The sequence below is a fragment of the Lucilia sericata genome, unplaced genomic scaffold (assembly GCF_015586225.1).
Source record: "Lucilia sericata isolate MDLA Ls3-8-SP2 unplaced genomic scaffold, ASM1558622v1 Contig000021F_arrow, whole genome shotgun sequence".
NCBI lineage: Eukaryota > Metazoa > Arthropoda > Insecta > Diptera > Calliphoridae > Lucilia > Lucilia sericata.
Window position 1 is genome coordinate 460,487 of NW_023994059.1, and position 25,549 is coordinate 486,035.

General features: G+C 27.9%; 3 protein-coding genes across 11 annotated transcripts in view; 2 read left to right on the forward strand and 1 right to left on the reverse strand.

Annotated features, from left to right (window-relative positions):
* Positions 1-559: 559 nt before the first annotated feature.
* LOC119608016 lies at positions 560-2,393 on the forward strand. Its single transcript, XM_037962230.1, has 2 exons — positions 560-713; positions 778-2,393. The coding sequence occupies exon 2, from the start codon at positions 780-782 to the stop codon at positions 1,956-1,958; it is 1,179 nt and encodes a 392-aa protein (XP_037818158.1). The 5' UTR covers positions 560-713; positions 778-779; the 3' UTR covers positions 1,959-2,393.
* A 711-nt stretch (positions 2,394-3,104) lies between these two features.
* Positions 3,105-15,954, forward strand: LOC119607998 (putative mediator of RNA polymerase II transcription subunit 26). Of its 3 annotated transcripts, none has more exons than XM_037962219.1 (5): positions 3,105-3,569; positions 5,593-5,727; positions 14,021-14,806; positions 14,911-15,083; positions 15,398-15,954. In XM_037962219.1, the coding sequence occupies exons 1-5, from the start codon at positions 3,452-3,454 to the stop codon at positions 15,611-15,613; spliced, it is 1,428 nt and encodes a 475-aa protein (XP_037818147.1). In that variant the 5' UTR covers positions 3,105-3,451; the 3' UTR covers positions 15,614-15,954. The 3 variants fall into 3 exon arrangements, with proteins under 3 accessions (XP_037818147.1, XP_037818138.1, XP_037818131.1); XM_037962210.1 differs by having other exon boundaries at positions 3,125-3,569; positions 14,902-15,083; XM_037962203.1 differs by lacking the exons at positions 14,021-14,806; positions 14,911-15,083; positions 15,398-15,954 and adding exons at positions 12,219-12,998; positions 13,062-13,243; positions 13,303-13,835 and having other exon boundaries at positions 3,182-3,569.
* Positions 15,955-18,560: 2,606 nt separating this feature from the next.
* LOC119608399 (palmitoyltransferase app) overlaps positions 18,561-25,549 on the reverse strand; it is a 138,914-nt gene continuing 131,925 nt past the window's right edge. For 5 of the 7 annotated variants that reach the window (XM_037962847.1, XM_037962822.1, XM_037962806.1 and 2 more), the window contains one exon: positions 18,562-20,062. In XM_037962847.1, the coding sequence (XP_037818775.1) occupies positions 18,909-20,062 (1,154 nt within the window). In that variant the 3' untranslated portion in view covers positions 18,562-18,908. Of the gene's footprint in view, positions 20,063-25,549 lie in introns of all 7 variants that reach the window. The other 2 variants (XM_037962838.1, XM_037962852.1) reach the window with 2 other exon arrangements.

Below are 25,549 nucleotides of genomic sequence, written 5' to 3' on the forward strand. Positions count from 1 at the left end.
GTTCTTTACTTTGCCAAATACAAAATTTCGGGACAGCTCTGCATTACATTGTAGTTAGCTTATAGTCAGTCTGTAAAAGTAAACTAGAAGTGAATTTTTCTCGTAGTCGACTACAAAATTGCTGGCAGGGTACATACACAAACCGCACTCGGTCACATGTTGAGTAATTTTTGTCACACAGTGTTATATGTATAAAATAGAGTTATAAAAATTAAATATTTGCCACAAGTTTTAATTTTTAACAGAGTTTTAACTTAATTACACTTTGGGAAAGTGCGCGAAAAAACGATGACAATGGTGTTGCCGAAAATCAATTAAGTTGAATTTGGGTTCTATAATCGACTTTTAAATTATGGAAGAAAAAAGTAGAAAAATCGATTATGCAAATAAAAGTCAAAAAAAAAATCAAAAAAGGCAAAAAATCCAAAATTTTACGTATTTTTCCAACAAGTTAAATTATTTTTATTTAGTTGAATTGATTCACAATAAAAATATTAACACAATGGTAACACCCATTTTATCAAAACATTGTTATCGATAGTTGTGTTTACAATCCATTTGTCATCACTAATTGCAATTAATAAAATTGGAAATTATTCTAAGAGAATTTGTATTATTTTAAATGAATGCAACGAATATATACATACGTACATTTTGATTAATTTAACAAAATTAAATTATTGCACTAAAATTACATTAAAATATAATAAACGGTGAGGATTATAATTTAATTTTACATATTGCGACTTAAAATATTTGTTTACCAACAACTTTAAGACATGTCGTCGGACGATGTGGAAATCATTGGGGATAATGAAGAAATTATAGAAATAAGCGATGACAACGAAGTGGAGGATTCAAAAGATGTTATAGTTATAAATTTTGTGGAAGAAGATACTTCTGCAGAGGATAAATCAAACATTTGCATTGTAATTAAAGATGAACAAGAAGAAATACCGGTAATTATACCAAGTAACTCTGAAAATGCTGTTGCCAATTTGAAAGATCCAGGTGCAGAAGTTGTAAATTTAGATTATTGTTCTACTGAATCTGCAAATAATAATAAAATTCGACAAAAACGTAAAAATAAACGCAAACGGCGTTGTCAAGGACCTGGGGAAAATAGTAATAAAACAACTCACATTGCTGAAGGAGGGATCCAAGAATGTAACAAAGTATTAAAATCGAGCTTTACAACCGAGAATACTAATAACATACTAAATACCTCAATGCAGGAAAAAAACTCAGAAGTTTGTAATAATAAAGGCTTAAATAACATCACCCAAAATGAAAAGGAACCAACAAACTATAGTATTTCAAGCATAGCTTCTTCCACAACTGCAATTAGACAAAAACGATCTAATAACTATGATTTTTCAAAACTTAAATGGCTTAAACCTTTGAAAAATATTTCAAGTCCACCTCACTTGCAAATCGTTATAATTGATAGAAGTCACCCTAATTGGAGAATTACAAATGACAAATGGCTCATGTTAGAAAAGCGTTTACTTGAAGCTCTTAATTGTGAAATGTTACGAACAAATGATTCCAGCATTGGTCTCTTTGATGGCGCTAAATGGATGAGAGGCATAAAAATTGTGGGATGCCATAACAAAAACGCATTCAATTTCATTACAAAATTTATACTTAACTTGGATAAGTTATGGCATGGAGCAAAACTTGATGTGTTTCCTATAACTCAAATTAGCCGTCATACAGTTAAAGTTTATATACCTCCGCCAACGTTAGAAACTCAAGTAATGTTGTCCTTAATGCGATTACAAAATGCATCACTCTGCTGTGAAGATTGGGAAGTACTTAGAGAACGAGAAAGAGGAAATGACGGTGGTGTAGACATTTGGTTTAGTATTAATGATGAATCATTTACAGATTTATGCAGATTAAGAGGCGAAATTAAATATGGTATAAATCGTATTTTTTTCAAGCCTTCAGATTAATTTAAAAGAATTAATAAAAATTCCTTATTTTTGGAAGATCATTCACATGACTGCAAAATCAAGATCTAGATATGTAAATTATGTACATACCTACCTATATTAAATATTTCCTACAACATAAGCTTAAAATTTTAAACTGAACTTATTTTGTATATTTATATACATATATGTATGTATTTATCTATTTAAAACTCATTTAATGATATTTTGTATATCTACCTATTTTATATACACATGGGTATTTGAAGATCTTTTCTGTTATATTTTTGAATAATTTTTTAATTAAAATTTTGCCCTAATACTTGATTTGATAGATTTAAGAAGTTTTTTTTTTATTTTGAAAAAAGAAATTCAAATTGTACTGGTTAATTTTTTAAGAAGCAATTGTAAATCTTATATAAATATTGAAAGTTTACATCAAAATCTTTAAATTTACTAAAAATGCGTTTTTTGTATATCATAATTTTTAGGGTTGCCACTTTATATGTATGTAAATTTCCATAACTCGGAAACTGAAGGAAAGCGAAAAAAAATTTTACACATTCATGCTCACAAGAGAAGGTCTTTCCGAATATATATGAATATTAAATATATTCAAATATCTGCAGAATTGGTACTCTTAATTTATGTCAAGAAAAAATGTCGTTCCTATGTTTTGCACGAGCAAAAGAACGTTAATTTGTTAAAAATTATAAATACCTTTTTAAAATACATAGGTATTATGTATGTATATGTAAGTAATGATAAAGGAAAGCATGTAGGGTGTTTATGTTATTACAGGTATTTTTGAGATTTTGAATATTTTTTGCATAACGAAACACGAAATACTTAAACTTTTTTATTTGGACATCCATTTAGTGTTTCGTTTCTTTTAGTAAGAAAAAATACTACTCTACTATTGTTTTGTTTGTAATTCTCCTATAAACTCGCATTCGTAAACAAAAACATTAAATTGTATAGCACAACACAAGGGCAAAACACAAACAACAACAATTAACTTACGACGTCTGGCAAAAATAAAGCAGAATTGACTAGCGCTGGTTTGTTTTTATTAAAAACTTTGTTGTCTTTTCTCTTCTATTCTACTATTCCAACAATTTTTTATTTTCTTTTGGATGTTCTTTATACACATATGACACCACTACACGCACAACGTAAATGAGAGTGAGAAAATTGAGATAAGAAATTGAATAAATAATAAAAAAGGAAAGAAAATATTATTAAAATAAAGATTAGAAGAATTTTTCATTTTGACAAGTTAACAAGTTAAATGAAGGTGTACAAAAAATATTTCAAAAAAATTCGTATTAAAAATCAAAATAATTTAATTAAATAAAATTATACCTACCTATTCAAAATTAAATTAAACAAGTGTTGTAGTAAAAATTATTTTTTTATGATTTTATTTTGAGTGTTAGTGAATTAAAGAATATTAAAATAGAAATATTTTACCCACAAAAAACCAAAAAATAAGAAAAAAAGTTGCAATAAAAATGGTATTACGTTCGGGCATTATTTTACCATTTCAATTTCGAGACACCAAAAAATTATTAATGATTGGAGTGCCTGAAGAGAATCGCGATTTAAGCATTTGGGACTTGAAAAATGTCGGTGAGTGGTGAATAGATTGTTTTTTTAATCAAATTAAGTAAATTAAAACGTAAATTCCTTCTACAATCCAATTGCAAATGTTTTCCTGTTTAGCCCGTCGTACCGCTCTTCTTTCCTTATCATAATCATATATATACCGTCCATCTATACTTTTTACACCATGCCCCATAATAATAAAATTTTTCTTTAGACTTGGGCAATTCAAGTGTGTATTCAGTGCTATTAATTTTTACTGTCTTCATTTTGGTTCTGTATTTGTGTATGTCTGTCCGTCCACTCGTCGGTCTATTCTATAGTAGTTTAGTTGTTTTGTATTTTAGTTTGTTCGTTTTCAATGTTGTCAATTAGAGAGAATTACTCATGGTTTTTATTAATGATAATTTAGTTAAAAAATTTTATGTATTTTTTACCCAATATATTGAAATATATGAGCATACCAAGCGTCTGAGCATAATTTTGCTGTCAGTCTGTCGATATTAGGTACAGGTTGCAATTTTCAATATAATTTGATTAAATTTGGCATATAACGCGCATTTATAAAATTGGTATAAAGTTTAAAAAAACCCCGAATTTTGGTTTATACTAAAAACCAAAATTCGAGTTTTTCTAAAACCCTTTTTTCTCGAAACGGCATTTTTTGGATGCCAAAGTCTTGTATTAATTTAGGCCAAGGAAGTAGCCATATTCTGTTACGTTTCTATATCTAGTCCCTCACCCACACCGGCCTTACTACTCTCAGCGGTAGCATTCTCTGAGGTATATTCTTAACCCTAACTTGGACCGAGGCCCAAGCTACTAGCCTATTTAAAATCGGTACATTTTTATATACAATGGACCCCGTCTGGTGCTTTTGAGTTCATAATTATGTTTTTATTTTTATTTATTTATTTGTCCATTGCAATACAATTACAAATTATGTATGTATATACTAATCTAATTTACCGAGCAGGTTGATGATGACCATACGATCGTTGTAGTGTAGCACATCAGAGTTTCTGGTGGGAATCCAACCCACAGCCTCCAGACTGACAGGCTAGCATACTTCCAACTAGCCTACCGGAGAACCCATTTTCATTTTTATAAAAGCTGCGGTTTCTCGTAATTATTGTCTCCCATTCTACATTAGTTCCCATATCTTATTTTACTGTGAACACCATGTAAACCGTTCTTTATAAAATCAGTTTTTTCATTAGTGGTGGTCCGACTCTACTTTCTTTCTTGTTGCTATTGAATTTTAGTGGGGAAATTGACTTTACAATTTACAAGCTTTCAAGATTTGCATGCGTTTACCTGACAAGAATCTAGATCGTCTCAAAATTGTATAAACACTTAGGGCCTTTTATTCATAACAATTTCTCAAAGGTTAGAATATGTACATACATATACTACATATGTATGTAGGTATTTAGTATGTGTTGCAAACGGAATAAAAATCAATGTACCCCAATAAAAATCGAAATTCAAATTTAAACTAAATTCAATTCTAAAAACTTTTAAAACCTATGGTCGATTTAAATTTAGGCGTTTTTGAAAGCAATTTTAAGTGTTGTCACCACCGTTTTTGTATTGTTTTACCCGCGTTTTTATTATTTTTATATTTCGTTAGTCTGTCAAAGTTTATTATTGTCTGAGTGTGTTGTTTTTTTGCTTCTATTTTTAACTTTTTATTTTTAAGCTTCTATATTAGTGCTGCTTCTACTACTACTACTACTATCGCAACCACTACGGCTGCTATCTTTTCTCTATGTGTGTACATTTCTCGTTCTTTTTATTTTTGTTGTTTCTATCTCTTGCTCTTCTTCTATTTCATATATTGTACCTTGTGTTCGTTCGCTGTCTATTGTAAACACCGTCACAAACATTCACATGCACGTACACACATGTTTCTTGTATTATTATTTTGTATTTTTGTTGTTATTCGAGTTATTTGTACTTTTTGTAGAATAAAAAAACTGTTGATGTTGTGGGTTGTTGTTGTATTTATTAAATTTTTAACAATTTGTATTTTTTGTTGTTTTTACAGTACGTGCTGCTTTTGGTATTTACAATTTTGAGTTTCGCAACAAAAAGATTGGTTTCAATATACCCGATGAACTACTGTTGCAGTATTTAGCACAGCGTCACGATTTAACTAATTTCGTTATAGAAATTGGACAGGGTAAGTTTTTTATTAAAAAATTAAAAATATAAACATATGTATGTGGTCTAGTTTCTTATTAATGTTTTTATCAATTTACAATGCGTTTTAGAAGCCGGTAAATGATGTAAGATATTTATTTCAAAGAATTAGGTACACAAATTTTATTATTATAGGTACCTATTTACCAATATAATTCAGTTTAATATTAGAAAATGTGTTTATAAAAACTTTTTAATTCAAAATTTAAAGATGTGAATTGTAAACTGTTGATTTTCAAAAACAATAATAACAACACATACCTACATAGTACATGTAGTTTTGTCAATGGGTATAATTGTTCACCACAAATGTATTAAAAATGTATAAATACGACATTATCTTATCATAATTGTAATGAATTATTTATTGCTCACAAGGATATTTAGGTACCTACATAGGGTTATTACTAAGTACAGTACGTCAGGCAATCATGCTGCAACAACGATAACCGATCAGTTATATAGTATTTAATAAATACGTATGTCCTACATACTGTGAGCCCCAAAGAAAGTGTACACCAATTTTAGATCTATAGAAGTTTGTTACAGTACAGTTATTAATAATAAATAAAATTTTTATTGCAGTTTAGAAGACTTACATATGTACATACAGTGTCTCTCATAATTATTCGAATTTGGGTAAACTATAAAAAGAAACCAAATTTAATAATATATTTTGTGTGCAAAATAAATAAATTAATTTGTTATATTGTCTAGATAGTCCTTATGTTTGATATCACACTTTTTAAAACTTGAAAAATTTGTATTGACTTAAATTAATTGTGCTTTTTTAAAAAAAGTCCATGAAATTGCCTCACTAAAGTATACGAATTTTTCCTGTATTTCATATTTGATCATATTATACGCAACACAAATTTTAGAATCGAATGGTTTTTATGCGTAATATTGTTTTAAGGGGTTACTATCCACGGAAAGGATATATTTTTGGCCCATTTGGTCCACAATTTTGGGGAATTTGTACCCTTTTTTCATGTAATATCATTAAAATAGCGATTTTTGGCCATAATTGTAATTTTTTCTCCTTTTTTCCAGAGATAAAACAAAAATTTGATATTGGGACTTAAAAGACCCCTTGGGGTATCTAAAAATAATATCTTTTGTTACAAGAATCTGTATTTAAACGTTCCAAGATAAATTATTCGGATCATTCTTCTTTCGCTAATTCAATATATTGGAACTTAAGTCCATTTTTATAATACTAGGATCAACTATTTTCGGGGAAAGTTTTCTGGTATATATTCTTTTAGATATCAGCTTTTATACATTTTAAGTTTTCAATGTGTTGTGGAAGTGTACAACTCCAAAACATGCCTCGAAGAAACACCATTCAAAACAGTAAAATAATTATTTTTATATACCAATGGCCTCCATGCTGCATGGCACGATATCATTATGATCTAACTCAAAAATGTTGATATGTGTTTAAATATTATTTACTATGATCAAATTAAAATCAAAATTTTGGACTTACAGTGTTATTGTAACGGGCAACATAAGCGTGAAAGTTACGAGTAGTAAAAACTGAAATCTACTATATAGGATGACGTTTTGTTAAGGCATGTTTTGGGGTTGTATACCGCTATAATATATTGAAAATTTAAAATATATTAGTGCCAATATGTACATGAATATACACTAGACAACTTTGTCGGAAAATATCGTCCCTAGAGGTACGAAAAGGGACTTATGATCCAGATAATTCAATTAGAAACTGCAAAACGATAGCAAAAATACATCTTGGAACGTTTAAGTACAGATTCTTATAACAAAAAATATTATTTTTAGATTCCCTATGGGTTCTATTAAATTCCAGTATTAAATTTTGGTTTTATCTCTGGAAAAAGGGTGAAAACATTACAAATATAGCCAAAAATCGCCATTTTAATGATATTACATGAAAAGAGGGTACAAATCCCCCAAAATTGTGGACCAAATGGGTCAAAAATATATCCATGCGGTTGATAGTAACCCCTTAAACCCATATTAAGCATAAAACCATGCGATTCTAAAATGTGTGTATCGTATAATATGATCAAATATGAAATACAGGAAAAATTCGCATACTTTTGTGAAGTAGTTTCATGGACTTTTTTTAAAAAAAGCACAACTAATTTAAGTAAATGTAAAGTTTTCAAGTTTTAAGGGGCGTGATATCAAAACTAAGGACTATCTAGACAATATAACAAATTAATTTATTTATTTCCCACACAAAATATATTATTAAATTTGGTTTCTTTTCATAGTTTACCTAAAATCGAATACTTATGAGAGACACTGTATATAAAACGAATTTAACTGTGAACAAACAGCTACCCAAAGTGAAACACAGTCTTATATTATACGTACATACAGTGTCTCTCATAAGTATTCGAATTTATGTAAACTATGAAAAGAAACCAAATTTAATAATATATTTTGTGTGGAAAATAAATAAATTAATTTGTTATATTGTCTAGATAGTCCTTAGTTTTGATATCACGCCCCTTAAAAATTGGAAACTTTACATTTACTTAAATTAGTTGTGCTTTTTTAAAAAAAGTCCATGAAACTACTTCACAAAAGTATGCGAATTTTTCCTGTATTTCATATTTGATCATATTATACGATACACAAATTTTAGAATCGCATGGTTTTATGCTTAATATGGCTTTAAGGGGTTACTATCAACCGAATGGATATATTTTTGACCCATTTGGTCCACAATTTTGGGGGATTTGTACCCTCTTTTCATTTTTGGCTATATTTGTAATGTTTTCACCCTTTTTCCAGAAATAAAACTAAAATTTAATATTGGAATTTAATAGAACCCATAGGGTATCTAAAAATAATATTTTTTGTTATAAGGATCTGTACTTAAACGTTCCAAGATGTATTTTTGGTATCGCTTTTCAGTTTCTAATTGAATTATCTGGATCATAAGTCCCTTTTCGTACCTCTAGGGACGATATTTTTCGACAAAGTTGTCTAGTGTATATTCATGTACATATTGGCACTAATGTATTTTAAATTTTCAATATACATATTATAGCGGTATACAACCCCAAAACATGCCTTAACAAAACGTCATCCTATATAGTAGATTTCAGTTTTTACTACTCGTAACTTTCACGCTTATGTTGCCCGTTACAATAACACTGTAAGTCCTAAATTTTGGTTTCAATTTGATCATAGTAAATAATATTTAAACACATATCAACATTTTTGATGTGATCATAATGATATCGTGCCATGCAGCATGGAGTCCAGTGGTATATAAAAATAATGATTTTACTATTTTGAATGGTGTTTCTTCGAGGCATGTTTCGGAGTTGTACACTTTCACAACACATTGAAAACTTAAAATGTATAAAAGCTGATATCTAAAAGAATATATACCAGAAAACTTTTCCCGAAAATAGTTGATCCTAGTATTAAAAAAATGGACTTAAGTTCCAATATATTTAATTAGCGAAAGAAGAATGATCCGAATAATTTATCTTGGAACGTTTAAATACAGATTCTTGTAACAAAAGATATTATTTTTAGATACCCCAAAGGGTCTTTTAAGTCCCAATATCAAATTTTTGTTTTATCTCTGGAAAAAAGGAGAAAAATTTACAATTATGGCCAAAAATCGCTATTTTAATGATATTACATGAAAAGAGGGTACAAATTCCGCAAAATTGTGGACCAAATGCGCCAAAAATATATCCTTTCCGTGGATAGTAACCCCTTAAAACAATATTACGCATAAAAACCATTCGATTCTAAAATTTGTGTTGCGTATAATATGATCAAATATGAAATACAGGAAAAATTCGTATACTTTTATGAGGCAATTTCATGGACTTTTTTTTAAAAAAGCACAATTAATTTAAATCAATGCAAATTTTTCAAGTTTTAAAAAGCGTGATATCAAACATAAGGACTATCTAGACAATATAACAAATTAATTTATTTATTTTGCACACAAAATATATTATTAAACCAAATTTAATTTTTTATAGTTTACCCAAATTCGAATAATTATGAGAGACACTGTAGGTATCTAAATGTTTTCTAAACATAATGCTGATTTTAGGAGTTCGTTGAATAGGTAGGTATATCGGGGAAATGCTTAAATCTCTTTGAAAGAAAGTACTTAGGCTAGCAATGTTTTTTGCAGTTTTATACAGATTTTGCTACCCAAGTACCGAATGGTCAGGAATAGTCACTGAACAATTAAAAAATTATAGAAAAATGCGTATGATGTCACACGGTTGGGAATTATCGTTAACCAGGATGACTAAAATGGCTTCCTAATGTTGAAGAACAGCAAAAATCTTAAGGACTGAAGACCAATTCCCTGAATTATCAAAAAATATAACTGTTAAACCAGGGAACCTATAACAGTAAAACCATTTCAATTCTAAGATTATTTTAATAAATACTCTACATATATATGAGATTACCTCTTAAGAAACCTTACTTTCATATCAAAAATAAGTCAACGAATCTGGATAAAATTTACAAAAATGGGTTCAAATTCTGATCATTACTTCTGCAGATATACCTATTTTATTAAGAAGCAAAGCAATATACAAATATTTGGACCATTTAATTAATGTTTTATCAACAATTACACTATAACACAAGTTTTTAGACAAATAAAATAACTGGACACTTTCTTTTGACGCTCGCTCTACATTCCGAAAGTTCTCCAAAAAAATTATGACATGCAAGCAATTAGACTCATATGGTAACGTTAACTGGTGCCGCAACGGCTCCAAAGTTTTGAGGAACAATTACAACGCCAATTTTTTAGTTTTAAAATTTTATTTAAGGGGAATCGTAGTTTTCACAGAATAAGCATTTCAGAAAGATATAAAACTCAAAAAATGGTTGAAAAAATAATATTGTTGTACATACATATGTAGTATGTAGGTATTTACAGCTGTTCCTTTTAAGACAACGATAACTTGTTATCAGTTTTTGTCAAAAAAGTTTAATTTTTAAACGACCTTTTCAAAATTCCAATTTTAGTTGTTTTATGAACAAATATATTGGAAGATTTTATTGGGATTTAAAGACAAAAGATAGGGGAATGAAACAATAAAAAAATCAATACATCTTATAGTTTACCAGTGGAAAATAGAATTTTTTGTAATAATTTTATGTAATATTTCAAATACGTTTAATTATTTACTGTAGTACATTTAAAAAAAATATTTTCAGGGAATTATATATTAGTTATCTAATATAAAATATATTTTCCAACTTTTCGAAAGAAGTGTTATATGGGTGCAAGGATAACTAACTATGGGTCTATCATAAATTTTTCGTATAGGGATTTATGTAGGATATTAGTGTTTATAAGTAAATTATTTACCTTCATTTTCTGAAGAGGGCTTAGTATGAGGAGCGAGGTCATTTGTACTTATATAAAACTAAGTTGAGCTGATTTTTGCCGAGGCACTACTATATTAATTTTTTTATTGCACTAGGGTCAAATAAGGCCCGATTATTACAGTATCAATTATAATAATATAAAACTAAGTTGTGCGTTATTCTGAGGATGCGGTTGTGATGTTACAAACATCAGCACAAACGCATAATAACATTGTAATCGTGTATTTAAAACTTCAGAGTTAACGTTACCATATCAGTATGTTTATTTTTTTGCATGACATAGTTTTACAACCCACAGAAGAATTCTGGACCGTCGGACAATGCCCAATATGGGCATTTTCAAAATGTCGAACGCGAAATTACTAACAAACCATTTTTGTTAAATTTATCTTTTTACTTTAATTTTTTATTCGTAAACGATTTATTCATAATAATAAAATTAATCACTGTGGCGTGTTAGCTCTAACTATTTTTTATGTTCGGACCTTATGTATGTTATTGGTAAAAGCGCTAATTTCTGTTTAGACACTTACGGGAATAATATTCTTACCGAATTGAGTATAAATCTCTGTTGGTATAAAAAGTTCAAACATTTTAACGCTTTAAATAAATTGCCACTCGTGGCCCGAGCATGTAAAATAAAGAAACCCAGTAATGTAACAAAAACTCATTTGGAAGGTTTAAGTCAAACAACAGGTACCTATTGAAATTTGTACGTAATGCGTATCACGCAATTAATGGAACTAAGCTTTAATTAAATTGTTTAAACTTTAATTCAATATTGAAAGATGTTAAAACGCAGTATTGAAAATGTGTATAAAATTTTTAATAAAAATATTTGTTACAATTATGATGTTCTCTTTACTAAATAGAAAACTCAATATTTGTGCGCCAATATACAAAAAAGTTTATAAGAATCATCGAAGGACTTACACAAAATAATTAAAAAAGAATAACTACCATAAAACAAAAATATTTCGATGTTTTCTTTAAGTCCGTCCATCCCGTTTAATTATTGCTTGTAAGTCTAGAAGTTTATATTGTCTATTAAAACGCAGCATTTTAAAATGCTTTTTCTTACAGGTAACGATGACGCCATGCTTAAGGAGCAACTCAACTATGAACCGTCATGTTCACAGAAACTCATTGTACCTTTGCCTCAAAAATCAAATGAGTCAACATCGAATATGGATTCGCCTCTAACTGCAACGCAAATGCAACAAATGTATGCAACCAACAATAGCGTGGGCACAATAATGAGCAGAACACGCTCCCCCTTGGATGTGGTAGAAAATCACTCGGAACATTCGAGTAATTTAGAAACGGCACACAAGATTCGTGTGTCGCAGGTGTATAATGAAAATACGCCTGAATCGCTGACACAATCAATCGATCCTATGGATATAATACCGAAGGCTGAGCAGGAGGAAACGGAAATGATGGATTCGAGAGATTTGCGTTACGAAAGGCATCAAGATGTAATGCAACAACAAATGCAGCATCATCAACAACATCAGCAGGAACATCAGCAACAACAACAGCAGCAGCAACATGAACAACAACAGCAGCAACAACATGAGCAACATCCACATCAGCAGCAACAACAAGCTCAACACCAACAGCAGCAGCCACAACAGCAACCGTTACATCATCAGCAATTAGCGCAACATTTTGTTACCAACTATACACATCATAGCATGATTGCACCACAAAATAATACCTCAATATCAGCAGCTTCCCCACCACCTCCAACGCCTCTAAATCAGACTGTAGCTGTAATGCAACCAGCGGTTGCAAATATTCAACATTCAACACCCACCTCTCAGTCACAATATTCGCCGTCAATGATGAATCGCTTTCGAAGTAGGTTTGGATTTACTTGTTCTCTCTTTACAAATAATAATTTTTCATTCCATTTACTTTTAGGACGTGGTGAACGTATGTCCAAAGACCAAAAAGAGTTATATGTGAAATTTTTCGAAGACAATCCTTGCATGTTGACCCAGCGACGCAACGATGTTATTCTGGAGCCCTTGTGGAATAAATTGGCCAATTTATTAAATAGTGTTCCCCAGGGAGCCGTAAAAAACGTAGAAGAATGGAAACAGGTTACTAAAGAAGAATTGTTTTTTTTTATATAAATATTAATCTCTCAATGCCTTTTAAGACCTTTGATGCTTGGCGTTATCGTGTTTTCATGTATACCCGCTACAATTCTAAACTTGCTGGTGCTGCCGCCCAAAATCCCAAAAACTACAAACCTTTAACACCCACCGATCAGCGAGCCTACGCCATGTGGACGAGCCATAAGAGTACTGCACCTCAGGACTTCGAAAAAATGGAAATGTTTCCTAGCCTCGATGAGTCCCAGCCTGATTACGATTACTGATTCAAATTTAAATCGTTAAAAGAACTCTAAGTTCATTTATCTTGCAAAGCGTTTATGTTGAAACGTTAAAACACCACTTATTTAGAGAAGAAAAAAGTCATATTTTTATAATATCCTTTAGTAAATTACTTTATAGATTTACTTTAAAAAATGCACTTTGTTAATGAAAGTGAAATAAATTTGTAAATTGTACATAAATAAAATACAAAATGTACTTAAATAATTTCTGTATTAAATTAACATTGAAGTTTAGGTCAGATCTCTGTACAGAAAATATTAATCAAATAAAATGTTATTTGTAAAAATATAAACAATAATTTCAAATAATTGTAAAAGAAATTTCGATTTCCGATATATTTAATGCTGAATGTGTTTCGGAAATAATGAATCATAGGAGAAATAACGATTTTTTAGAGTCTTTTTTAGTTTTTTTTTTAGGCTATAATTTGTTTGTAAGTATTCTTTGTAATTAATTTTCTTTAATTCCCATTTCTAGTTTTTGATCCTTGTAAAGACAACTATCACGCTTTAATATCAAATTGTTTTTCCTGCCGCTGCGGTTCTACCCAAAAGCAAGCTCTAGATTTACACGAACCATCAAAAACTACAGCAACAAACACTGCCAACAATGGTCAACCACAGTCACAGCAACAACAACAGCAACTGCATAAACTTCACCAACAACAACTACAACAATACCCACAACAATCGAGCAGTGCTTCCAATTCACAACATTCACAAAACAATGATGATCCACCACCATTAAAAATACGCATTACCAATGTAAATACACTGCCGCCTTCGAGTACAATGTCAGTAGACAACACCACTGAAACAGAACAAATTGAAATTGAACCCAAAATAGATTACGATGAAGTATCATCACCGCCTCCAGTAACTCACTCTGCACTAGCACAACAACAGCAATTCGAACAAGAGCATCAACAGCAACAACTGCATCATCAGCAGCAGCAACAACAACACCAGCAACACCATCAGTCTGCTCTGCACGAATCACAAACTGCCCAAGCCACAACGACGGCCTTATCATTAAGTTCATCAACGTCTGCTTTGAATTTGCACAATAATCCTGATACCGATGAGGAAACTTCGTACATGGAAAGAGAATTACAAGAACAAGAATTGCATTTAGAACGTATGCATGAGTATTTTATGCAACAACAGCAACAGCATTTACAACAACAACAGCAGCAGCATCAACAACATCAGCCACATATAGATGCTCTAATGCAAGAGTCATCCTCCTCAAATAGCTTAAGACGTAAGTTGGTTGCAATTTTTTCATTTTTGTTTTTGTGATGAATTTAAATGCATTAACTTTGTGCTTTATCAATTATTTTCCAATTCCCTCTTAAGAACGTAAAGAACGCATGTCAAAAAAGCAAAAAGAAGTTTATGTGAACTTTTTGGAACAGCATCCTGTTATAAACGAACATAGACGTAATGATCCAGCTTTAAATCGTTATTGGATTAAATTAGCTGACATATTGAATTCCGTACCTCAGGGAGCTGTTAAACACGTAGCTGAATGGAAGCAAGTGAGTAGTATTGTTTTGTACGTGTGTGTGTGTGTGAATTTGTATTTTTTTTATACTATTACAAAAAGAAGATATTAAATTTTGGTATATTTACAGAAAATAAAATTTGAGTAGGAAAATTATTTTAGACATTCATTCCGGTACTCAAATTTTAATGTAATTAGTTGTTTTTTTTTTCTGATTAATTTTGACTATTTTTAACAAAAATTTAATAAATGAAGCATTCGTTGTAAATGATATAACTAAGTAAAATTTGTTTTTGTTATTTTATTGAAACTAGACAATTTATTAATTTTGTTTATTTATTATTGTAGACTTTTGATAATTGGCGTTATCGAGTCTTTCTCTATGCTCGCTACAATTCAAAAATATCCGGGGAGGAGGCTCTCAATCCCAAGTGTTTTAAGCCCTTAACACTGACCGACAAGCGAGCCTACAATATATGGATACGTAATCCAGATACAGCACCGCCCGATTTAGAACAAATGCGCAATGTTTTCATGAATCTGGAAGAAGCTCAACCTGAATGAATCGCTTTAAAATTAATAAAAACAAAACTATCGTGCTATATATTATATAATTGAACGCCATTTTTTCTTGTGCTAATATCACTATAATTATTATAAAATTACTATATATACTATTACTACTATAGTTGTTGTCTGTTTAGTCATGTAGTTAATATATTTTGTGTGTTATTTTATTATATTTATAATTTGTTTTAAATAATGTATAATGCTCAATAGTTGTTAAGATGCTTTTTTGTTTTATATACATATATTTATAAAGTTGAACAAAAAAACAAACATTTATGTTTAATAATCTGTACATATGAATTATTTTATTTGTTTTTGTAAATAAATGGAAATTATTTAAAAAAGAAATTTAATATAATTTATTAAATGAATTGTAAAACTGGTTCAAATTACAACCGTAACCAAAATTGATTCACAAAATTTCTTCAATTTTACCAAAATTTAAAAAACAGCATAGCATATGCTTGGAAATTCTGTAGCCTATGGTTGGAATTTCTGATGTATCTGATATACATGGATGAAAAACTAATCTTCTAAATAATGGGAGTTAGGATAAAATATGGGCCGATCGTCACAAAATTTAGAGTCAAATATTAGTTACGCTGAATTTCATCGCGATATTAATGTTTATAAGTCAATTATGGACATTTAAAGTGTTTTCTAAAGGTAAGGGCGCTAGGTGAAATAATGGACCGATGTTAGACATTTTCAATAGGTTTTGTCTTTGGGCCAATTCAGAAAGTGATTTTGAGTCGATCGGTATACTTTAAGGTGGGCGTAGGATCAAACGTATAAAATACCCTCCCTACTATGGTGGTGTTTGCAGTAGTTTGATACTTACTGACATTGTTCCAAATACTTTTATTTTTTGTCTAAATAATACACGAGTTAACATACATATTTCTTCATATACATGTATACATATTTCATTTTTTTTATTTTATATTTTTTTTTTCATTCACAACATTTTCACATAATTATTTTCATAATTTATTTCTTTAAAATATTTATAATTTGTTTTCTGTCATTTTCTCAATAATTTTTAATGAAATGTGTTTTAATTGTTAATTTAGCAAATCTTGCCAGTTTGCCCGTTTTATTGCATGATTTATTTGTGTTGTATTTTGTTAATTTGTATTTTATTATTTTTATTTTAGTATATGTATATAAATTTTATAGTTTATACACATTTTATGTATTTTATTTGTATTACTGTTTGTTTATTTAATCCTTTTTACAATAAATATTATTTTTTATTTGTTTGAGTTTAATTGCATGCATTCTTTTGTGTTTTCTGTTATTGTTGTTATGATTTTATAACTGTATTTTTTTTATTAGATTACTGTTTTTATTTCTGTTGTTTTTTATTTAAATCCTAAAATGTTGTTTTGTTTTTTATTAATTGTTTGTTGTATTCTTTGTATAAAAATGTTTTTAACTAAAAACTTAATACTTTTGTTATATTCACTGGTTTTTGTTATTGTTAAATTAATTTAAATAAATTAAAATGAACGTAAATTTTGTTTTAAAAAATATTGTTGTTATATGCTTATAGCTTAATAATAATTTTTATCCGTTTTTTTTATTACAAAATATACAAATGACTTAATTGTTTAACTATAATATTATTATTATTTATAATCTAAATAATTTCCGTATATGTATATTTGTTTTATATTACTTTCATGGTTTAATGTTAACATGGTTTTTCAATTATTTTGTTTTATTTGCTTCAATTGAATGATTTATTGTATTAATTAGTATAAAGTTGTTTGTTTAATATATTTTTTATTTATTCCATTTGTTTAACTACAGTTTAAGTTCGTTTCATTTTTTACTTGTTAAATTTTCTTTTATCTATTGTAACAACTTTTTTATTTAAAAAACATCTTTTAATTGATTTCGTTTTGTGTGTGTATGTTTAATTGTTAAGTAAAATGTTGTTTGTGTTCTAATTAAACATTTTTTGTTTTTTTTTTCCATTTCAATTTTCATAATTTTTTAACGTCTTTAGTATTTAAGGAAAATCAAGCATACTATTGCTTTTGTTCAAATAAGCTTTTTTCAAGACAATAAAAACAATAAAAATTATTAATTTTGTAAACAATTGAAATCCTTTAAAGGGACAGACTGAACATTTGTTAAAATATGTTTCAATTCCGTAATTATTATTTCTTCTGTTCGATTTTGTCAAGATTACTTATGTTAATTCACAAAAAAATTAACAATTTTGTTTTTAAAACAAGATTGAAGTTTTTAATAAAGAATTTGATTAAAATATTAAGAAAAGTTAATAGTTGTATACATACAAATCTCAATTTAAATTTATTCTTTCCAAAAGACATTTTCTGTTATTGTTTTTTGAAGAAGTAAAATGCGATAATAATTAAACATTCGATTGGAATGGAATTCTTTGATAGGCCTGTACAAATGCGTATTGTTGTTTTTATTAATTATGGAATAGTTTTAAAATTGATTAAAAGAACACAATGTTTCTTAAATAAATAATATTATTTGGAAAAATCAATTTAATAGACAACTGTAAACTAAAAATATTTAAGATTTGTTTCCAATATTTAAACAATTTTACTGAAAAGATTTACCTAGATGTCTCTCAGAAATTTTAAAGTTTTTTAATAATAAATATTAATTAATTTTCGTATAAAATCTATTGAAGGCTGTTAAACTTTTTCCGGTTTAAGAGAATTCCAGTTCTCTGACATTTACTTGCCTACAAATGAACTATACACTGGTCATTTCTTTCAAATGGAACTTAAAATGACTTAAGGAAATGTGCAAAAACAATAAATAATATTTTGAAATATAAAATTATATAAAAAAGTATTTTTTTAAATAACAACAAATATTTTGAAATAAAAAATCTCTTTGTTTTAATAAAAAAAATTATCTAAATTTAAAAAAGGGTTCTTAATTATAACTAGCCTTAAAATTTATAAAACTAATTACTATTACATGCAATAAAATTAAAAACAATTTATTTAAAAATTAATTTAAAAAACTATATAATAAAATTAATATTAATAAAAAAAAAATACGAATTCCTGAATATATTTTCTATTTAACATCATACATAATCAAAATAATTTGTAATTTATCATGTTTTTTTCTTTTATTCTTTCATTTAAATAATTTTACCAATTAGCGGTGGTCACAATTCACATCATCACAAAACAAAGTAATTATTTTGATTTTGAATCAAACTTTAACCTTATCTCTAATTACACAACTCACCAAACATTCCGTCCTTTACACACGCCTAAATACATACTTAAACTTTAAAACCAATGTTGGCTGGTGAGGAGGGCGATGATGGTGTTTTAACTAAACAAGCCTGCGATGTATTTGCTAAAGCTGCATCGTCTAAACTATCTAAATCTAATGCTGTGTCAATCATGGTGGTGTCGTGTAGAATACGCAAACGATTCGAACTCAAATCGTTGGTCGAAGACATTTGCAGTTTGACATTGTCCGTTGTGGAAGCGCTACATGTGCTATTCGAAGCTAAAGCCGTTGATTTGTTGGGCGTTTGCAAAACATCGGGCACAATCGAGTTAAAGGCAAGACGTGTGCTAAATTTACTTTTATCATTTTTTGGTTGGGCTACAAAAGAGGCTGAAACAGGATCATCCAAATCCAGATCATCACACAACAAAGTTGAGGGCAAGTCTAAGGGATTACTACTAATAGATGACACAAGACCCGCATGGGCTGATGAGGACTTGCTCCTGGAGGTAGCAAACGTAGTAGAGTTGTTGGAAGTGGTAGTGGTCGGTGTATTGACAGTGGTGCTGGTAGAATGTGTATGAGGATTAGATCTTTCATCGATTAAATTGGAATATACATGAAGATTCGACGTGTCTTGTTGTTGTTCTTTGTTGTTGGCAACATTACCAGATGTTGCTGCAACATTTGGTATGTTGCTGTACATGTTCTCCGTTTGCGATATTGATTTGGGAAGATTCTCCGTTAGCGGCGTTCCCATCATGGCAGCTGCCAATAAATTTGAGCCACTGGCCGATAGGGAAGGCATTTCTGCGAGTGGGGAAGTAGCTGGAGTGGTATTATTCGATTGTGATGTATCCAGATCACCATTGAATAAATTGTTATAACTATCTGATAGATTATGGCGTTCGCGCGCTTTATTTGTAGCCGCTATGGCAGCGACAGCAGCCACCACTTCGGTGGTACCCACCACCACAACTTCTTCATCGTCTAATGTTTCCGTACTTAAGGCTAAGTTATTGGTATTACCCAATTCTACATCATCTAGTTCATCGCCCGAACTACCATCGCCCAGTCTGTGCTTATGATGTCTAAAGCGCCGCGACTGATTAATGCCCTGGAATTGCTGATGTGCCGGTGTATCCATTTGGGATAATGGTATCTCATTATCTACCAAATGGGCTAAACTATTGGAATTACCTATAGGAGAATCGAATAGAAGAGAGAAAAAGAAAAAGTAAACAATTGAATTAGTAAAGTGTTTCTTTAAAATATGTTTCTATAACTAAGATTTAAGGTTGGATTTTGTTAAAATGTAACGCAACACTTTTTAAAATAATTGTATTGAGATATATTAGAAATTATGTACATGTGTATGTATATTTCAACATTTCTCATACAAGTTATTTACATTTAAATGCGTTCCATTTAATAAAATAATACTAATATTAATTGAAAATTATTTACATGAAAAACTAGCATTCCAATTATTTGTGTTTATAAAGAAAATAGGAACAAAATAATAAAATAACAAAGTAAAAGAAATTTGAATAAGCTGTAAATAAAATCAATACAAAATTAAACTTAAAAACTAAACTAGAAAAACAAATAGAGTACAAAAAAGCGGCAACTTAATATTTCAAATTGAGGCGGACACGGTTGCATATATCAAGGAATTGTTTTTTGCCAAATTAGATGTTTAATTATTTCTTTAGAAGCCTTGAATTATGCCACCGTGTTTACAAAGTTATTTATAAATAAATTTCGATAAAATCTTATAAATATGTAGCAGTTTTCGTACTGAAATTGTATGCAGCAAATAAAATAAAAAATTAATAAAATTTCGTTAAAAAAATTATATGTATACGCTCGCAAAGTAAATTACAATTTAAAAAAATATATTTTTTTTCATTGACATAAAATAGTTAATTACTTTAGAACAAATTTAGAAATTGTGAATTTAAATATTTATCTACTTGCAATAATTTCTATATAATTTTTTACATCCTCATTCAAAAACTTTGAGAACGTTCTTCAATTCCAAGTAGGGGTTCAACTAATTCAGGGGCTTAAATTAATAAAAAAAGAGGTAGAAGTCAAACAAAGAATAGAAAGAAAAAATACGAAGTATTAAAGTTTATAAGAAAATAGTTGAGATTTGAAAAAAAAAATAGCCGAAATGTAGAGGAAATACGATCATGTATTCAGTTTTGAGTATTGAAATAAAGTAATTAGAATAGCTTTTTCACAAAAAAAAAAAATTTAGAAACATTTAATAGTGGGTTTTGAAAATTTATTTTGAAATTATAAAAAGTTTTTTCAATGCTCCAAAATACCGAATGTTATTGTTAAATTTCATTATTTTGACAGGTTTATGATTTGACGTGCGAAACTACAAAAAATATGTTTTTTTGTTTATTCAAGTCATTAACTTAAGGTGCGTTTACACCTATCAAAAATTTATTGAAAATGACGTGACCCTTTAAAATCGATATTTTGATTTCTTTTAAATATCACTTTGAAATATCTTTATTATTTGTTTCGACATTATTAGCAATTACAAATATCAGGTAATATAAAAAAAGTACCTTAAAAAGCAATATACAAACGAGGACAATATTAAGGAGCGTGACAAAAGGTTTAATTACTTTATTTCCTTTTCAAACTCAAAACTAATCTTGAAATATTGAAAATGACATGAATTCAGAATACAATGAAATATATGTTTGGAAATGATTTAATTATATTTCTCATAATATGTGAACGTATTTAAAATGAAACGCGATAAGATAAATGACGAATTCTAAGTAAATGTCTGTATGTTCTTTCAATTTATATAAGTTTTAATTTAAATAATCTATAACAAAAACAAATGCAAAACTAAGTTTGAAATAAATTAAAAATATTAAGCAAAATTTAAAATTAAGTATTAAAAAAACGTGAAGCATTTGCTTAAAATTAAACTGAAATAACAGAAGAAGTTTGCCAAAAATACTTATTAAATGCAAACGAAATTTTAAAACGTGAATTAGAATTTTTACAAAGAAAAACATAATCAAAAGTTTAACATTTATTACAAAAACAAATTAACAAAAAAGAAAATCGTTTGAAGTTAAAGTATAAAGTAAATATTTCATATTTTGTAGAAAAACATAAAGAAACAATTTCGATATTTTTATTTTTACAAAGAACTGCTTTTAAACAATTCAATTAATTTTTGTTTAGTTTTTTAACTCACCGTTATAAAATTCTCAAAAATAACGTGTTTTTATTTTTAAACCGCTCAAAAATTTCACATTTTTATTTTGTTAATGAAGCATAAGTAAGAGTTAAAGAAAATTTAAATACGTTTTGGTTTTTAGAAATTCATTATGTCAAAAATAAAATTGTAAGAATAGAACGAAATTAAATTAAAAAAACAAACGTAATCGGCTAAAGACCGATTATGAAAAGTTTATACTATACACCATAGATTATTTGCGGAATTTATTATAACAGTTTTAGGAATCGAATTCTTGAAAATCCATTAAAAATACTTTACAGCTCTAAAGCGATGATCATCAAAGTAGTTTTGTTTATTGCAGAATGGCATATTTAGGAAGTCATTTGTTCACTTAAAATATGAGTTTTTGAAATTATTATTTATTATATTATTTATTAGATAGTCAGAATTGATCTCCAATAGCCGCCACAGAATCTAGTAAAATGTTTTACAACAAATCTGAAAACTATGGTGTAGAGCATAATAATTTAAAGCAGATGTTAAATTAAAATTTATAAGAAATATAATTAAAAAGAAGTTCAAGAAAAGGGTTTTTTTAAGAAGAATAAATAGAAGAGCTCTCCGTAAGAAAATTAAAACGAAAGGTTTGTAATAAATTTTAAATATAAAATCTTAATAATAAACAAGTTGCTAATAAAATTAAATGGCTAAATAAATATACCATAAATAAATAATTCAAATTATTAACTTAAAAAAATAATAATAAAGGTAAATAAATAAATTAACAAACTCTCTAATACTAAAGACGTAATAAATATATGATTGTAGTATGTAAACGCATGTATGTGTTTATGTATAGAAAATGTTTAAATCCTTTGTTCTTTTGTTTAATTTATATAATATTTAGTGTTTAATTCAGTGATTTGAAATATGTAGTTGTTGTTTCTGTTTTAAGATTATTTAAGATTTTAGTATTTTTATGTTCTTTATGGTTTGTTTGAAGCTTCAGCAACATCCATTTTGTTCCAGTACAGTTTGGTAATAAATCTATATATATATATTATTAATTTCTGTTTTGTTTTGTTGGTTTAAAAATATTACGAATGACAACAATTTGTTAATTTATTTATATTATTATTATTTCTATATTATTTAATAATAATTTTAATAATAATATTAATATATAAATACGTATAATTTCTTATTTACTTTAACATGTTTTGGTTTGGTTTTTATTGTTTTACTTTTAAATATTAATCTTTGTTTTCTTTTTTAACACTTAATAACTATTTCAAATATTTTAGTTTGTTTAATTGTTTATTATTTCATAATAATATATAATATGTATACATATTTTTTAAAAATTATTATTATTTGTGTAAAGGAACTTAAATATGAGTTTTTTTATACTTTTTTAAAATATCTTTATTGGTTTTGTTAAATTTTTTGGTTTATAACTGCAAAATAATTTTCTTCGTTTATAAGTATGTATTTTATTAATTTTATTAATTATTTGTTGTTCTCAATAAGTGTGTTTTGTATTTAAAATGGCAGTTTTTAGCTATTATTTTCTTATTGTTTATTACTAGTTCCAATACAATTTCTATTATAATTTATTTAATTAACTGTATAATTTCGTTTTCGATTTCTATTTTGTTTCGTTAAATTATTAAAATTTGTTTAGTCGTGTTATATAAACTCTATTTTTTTGTTTTGTTTTTCTTTTAACCATTTCAAATTGAAACCTCATATAAAAAAGTTACAAAATTTTCATTGTTTAACTAAATTTTGTTTTTGTTTTTTAAAAAAGTATTTTTTGTTATATTTTTTTCGTAAAAAACACAAATAATTTTTATATATTTTATATACTCCTTTTTATCTTTGTTTTTAACATAAATTATTAAATACCAATAATGAAGCACAGCTCTAAATAAAGTTTTTGAAGTAGGCAATTCCTTTCAGGTATGTTCACACTTATTAAATACTTGATAAAAAGTAACCTCTATTTTTATATATTTTTGATCTTGCCATGATTTTTGTCGAAATAAATACATAGTTATGGGTAATTTCATGTCCATTGGTAGTTTCATGTTCATGTCCAAATTTTCAGCTTCTTGACCGATAGAGCTGAAAATTTGTGTCTGGCTTACTACCCAATAGTACTAGTTGGGTCACTTGACATGAAATTGCCCATAACTATGTATTTATTTCGACAAAAATCATGGCAAGATCAAAAATATATAAAAATAGAGGTTACTTTTTATCAAGTATTTAATAAGTGTGTTTTCTTCATCAAATATTTGATAATGTTAACATACCTTAAGTCAACAAAATGTTCATATGAATTAAGTTCTTGCATTAGCTTTTGGAACGCTTTTTATGCAATCTATAGTCAAAATTCAATTCTTTTCAACATTTAATGTGTTAAATACTTCTGTTCTTAGTTTGATTAAGCCATTGCAATATAGAGCTGTGCTTTTTTATTCTTCTTGTTATACATATGTATACTTCTTAATATATTCTTTAAATATATATTAAATATAAACTATATTCGTTTTAGGAAGCGCTTTTGTATATCAACAAATTATTATACACATAAATTAATATCATACTTTGTTTCTTAAATTTCTTCGAATTTAATAAGTATTTGATTTTCGATTAAAGAAAATACGTTGTGAGTAAAGAGTTGTTGTTGGTTAGTAAAGTAGTTTTTAGTTGTTGTCACGTTCTTAGGACTTGGAGGTGGCGGTGTTGAATAATTTTTATTTTTTTTACATAAAACTTGTAATATCTTGGAAAATCAATGAACAGAAAAAAAAAACATAAAAAGTTTTTGGAATAAATAATTAATAATCAAATTTAAAATATAAATATACAATAAATCACTCGACTGGTAATATTTAGGAAAATGGAAATGCATCCATTTCGTTTTGGTATATTACCAATTAAGTGCTTTATATTTTGTTAGTTTGTTAAAGGATACTAGTATAAACACTGTGCTAGAGTAATGAAAAATTTAAATGAACCATTTACGGAAATAAAAAAAATAATTCAAGGTGTAAGAAGGTGGAGTAGGGGGTCTAACTACAAGCAAAATATTTAATTATTGGGGGGTTTTGTTAGTTGGTTAGTTTTATGGAAAGGAATATAGAGGTCTATATATACGTAATATACATAAATTTATACATAGTAGTAAAGTACTTGTACTTGAGAGAATTGGACTTGGGGGGAATAAATAAAAATTTTCTTGAACGAATAAAGCAAGCAAGTTTATATTTAAAGTAGGATCTGAAGTAATCCTTAATCCTTGACAGAAGGTTTCTGTTAAAAAGTTTCTACTTTTAAGTTTTAATGGGGATTCAAAATATAAAAAAACATTACAAAAATATCCAAAATTTTGAAGCAAATGTCTGATCAATACGTTCAAAGCATTTAAGATTCTTTATAGATTTTTTTTTTAACTA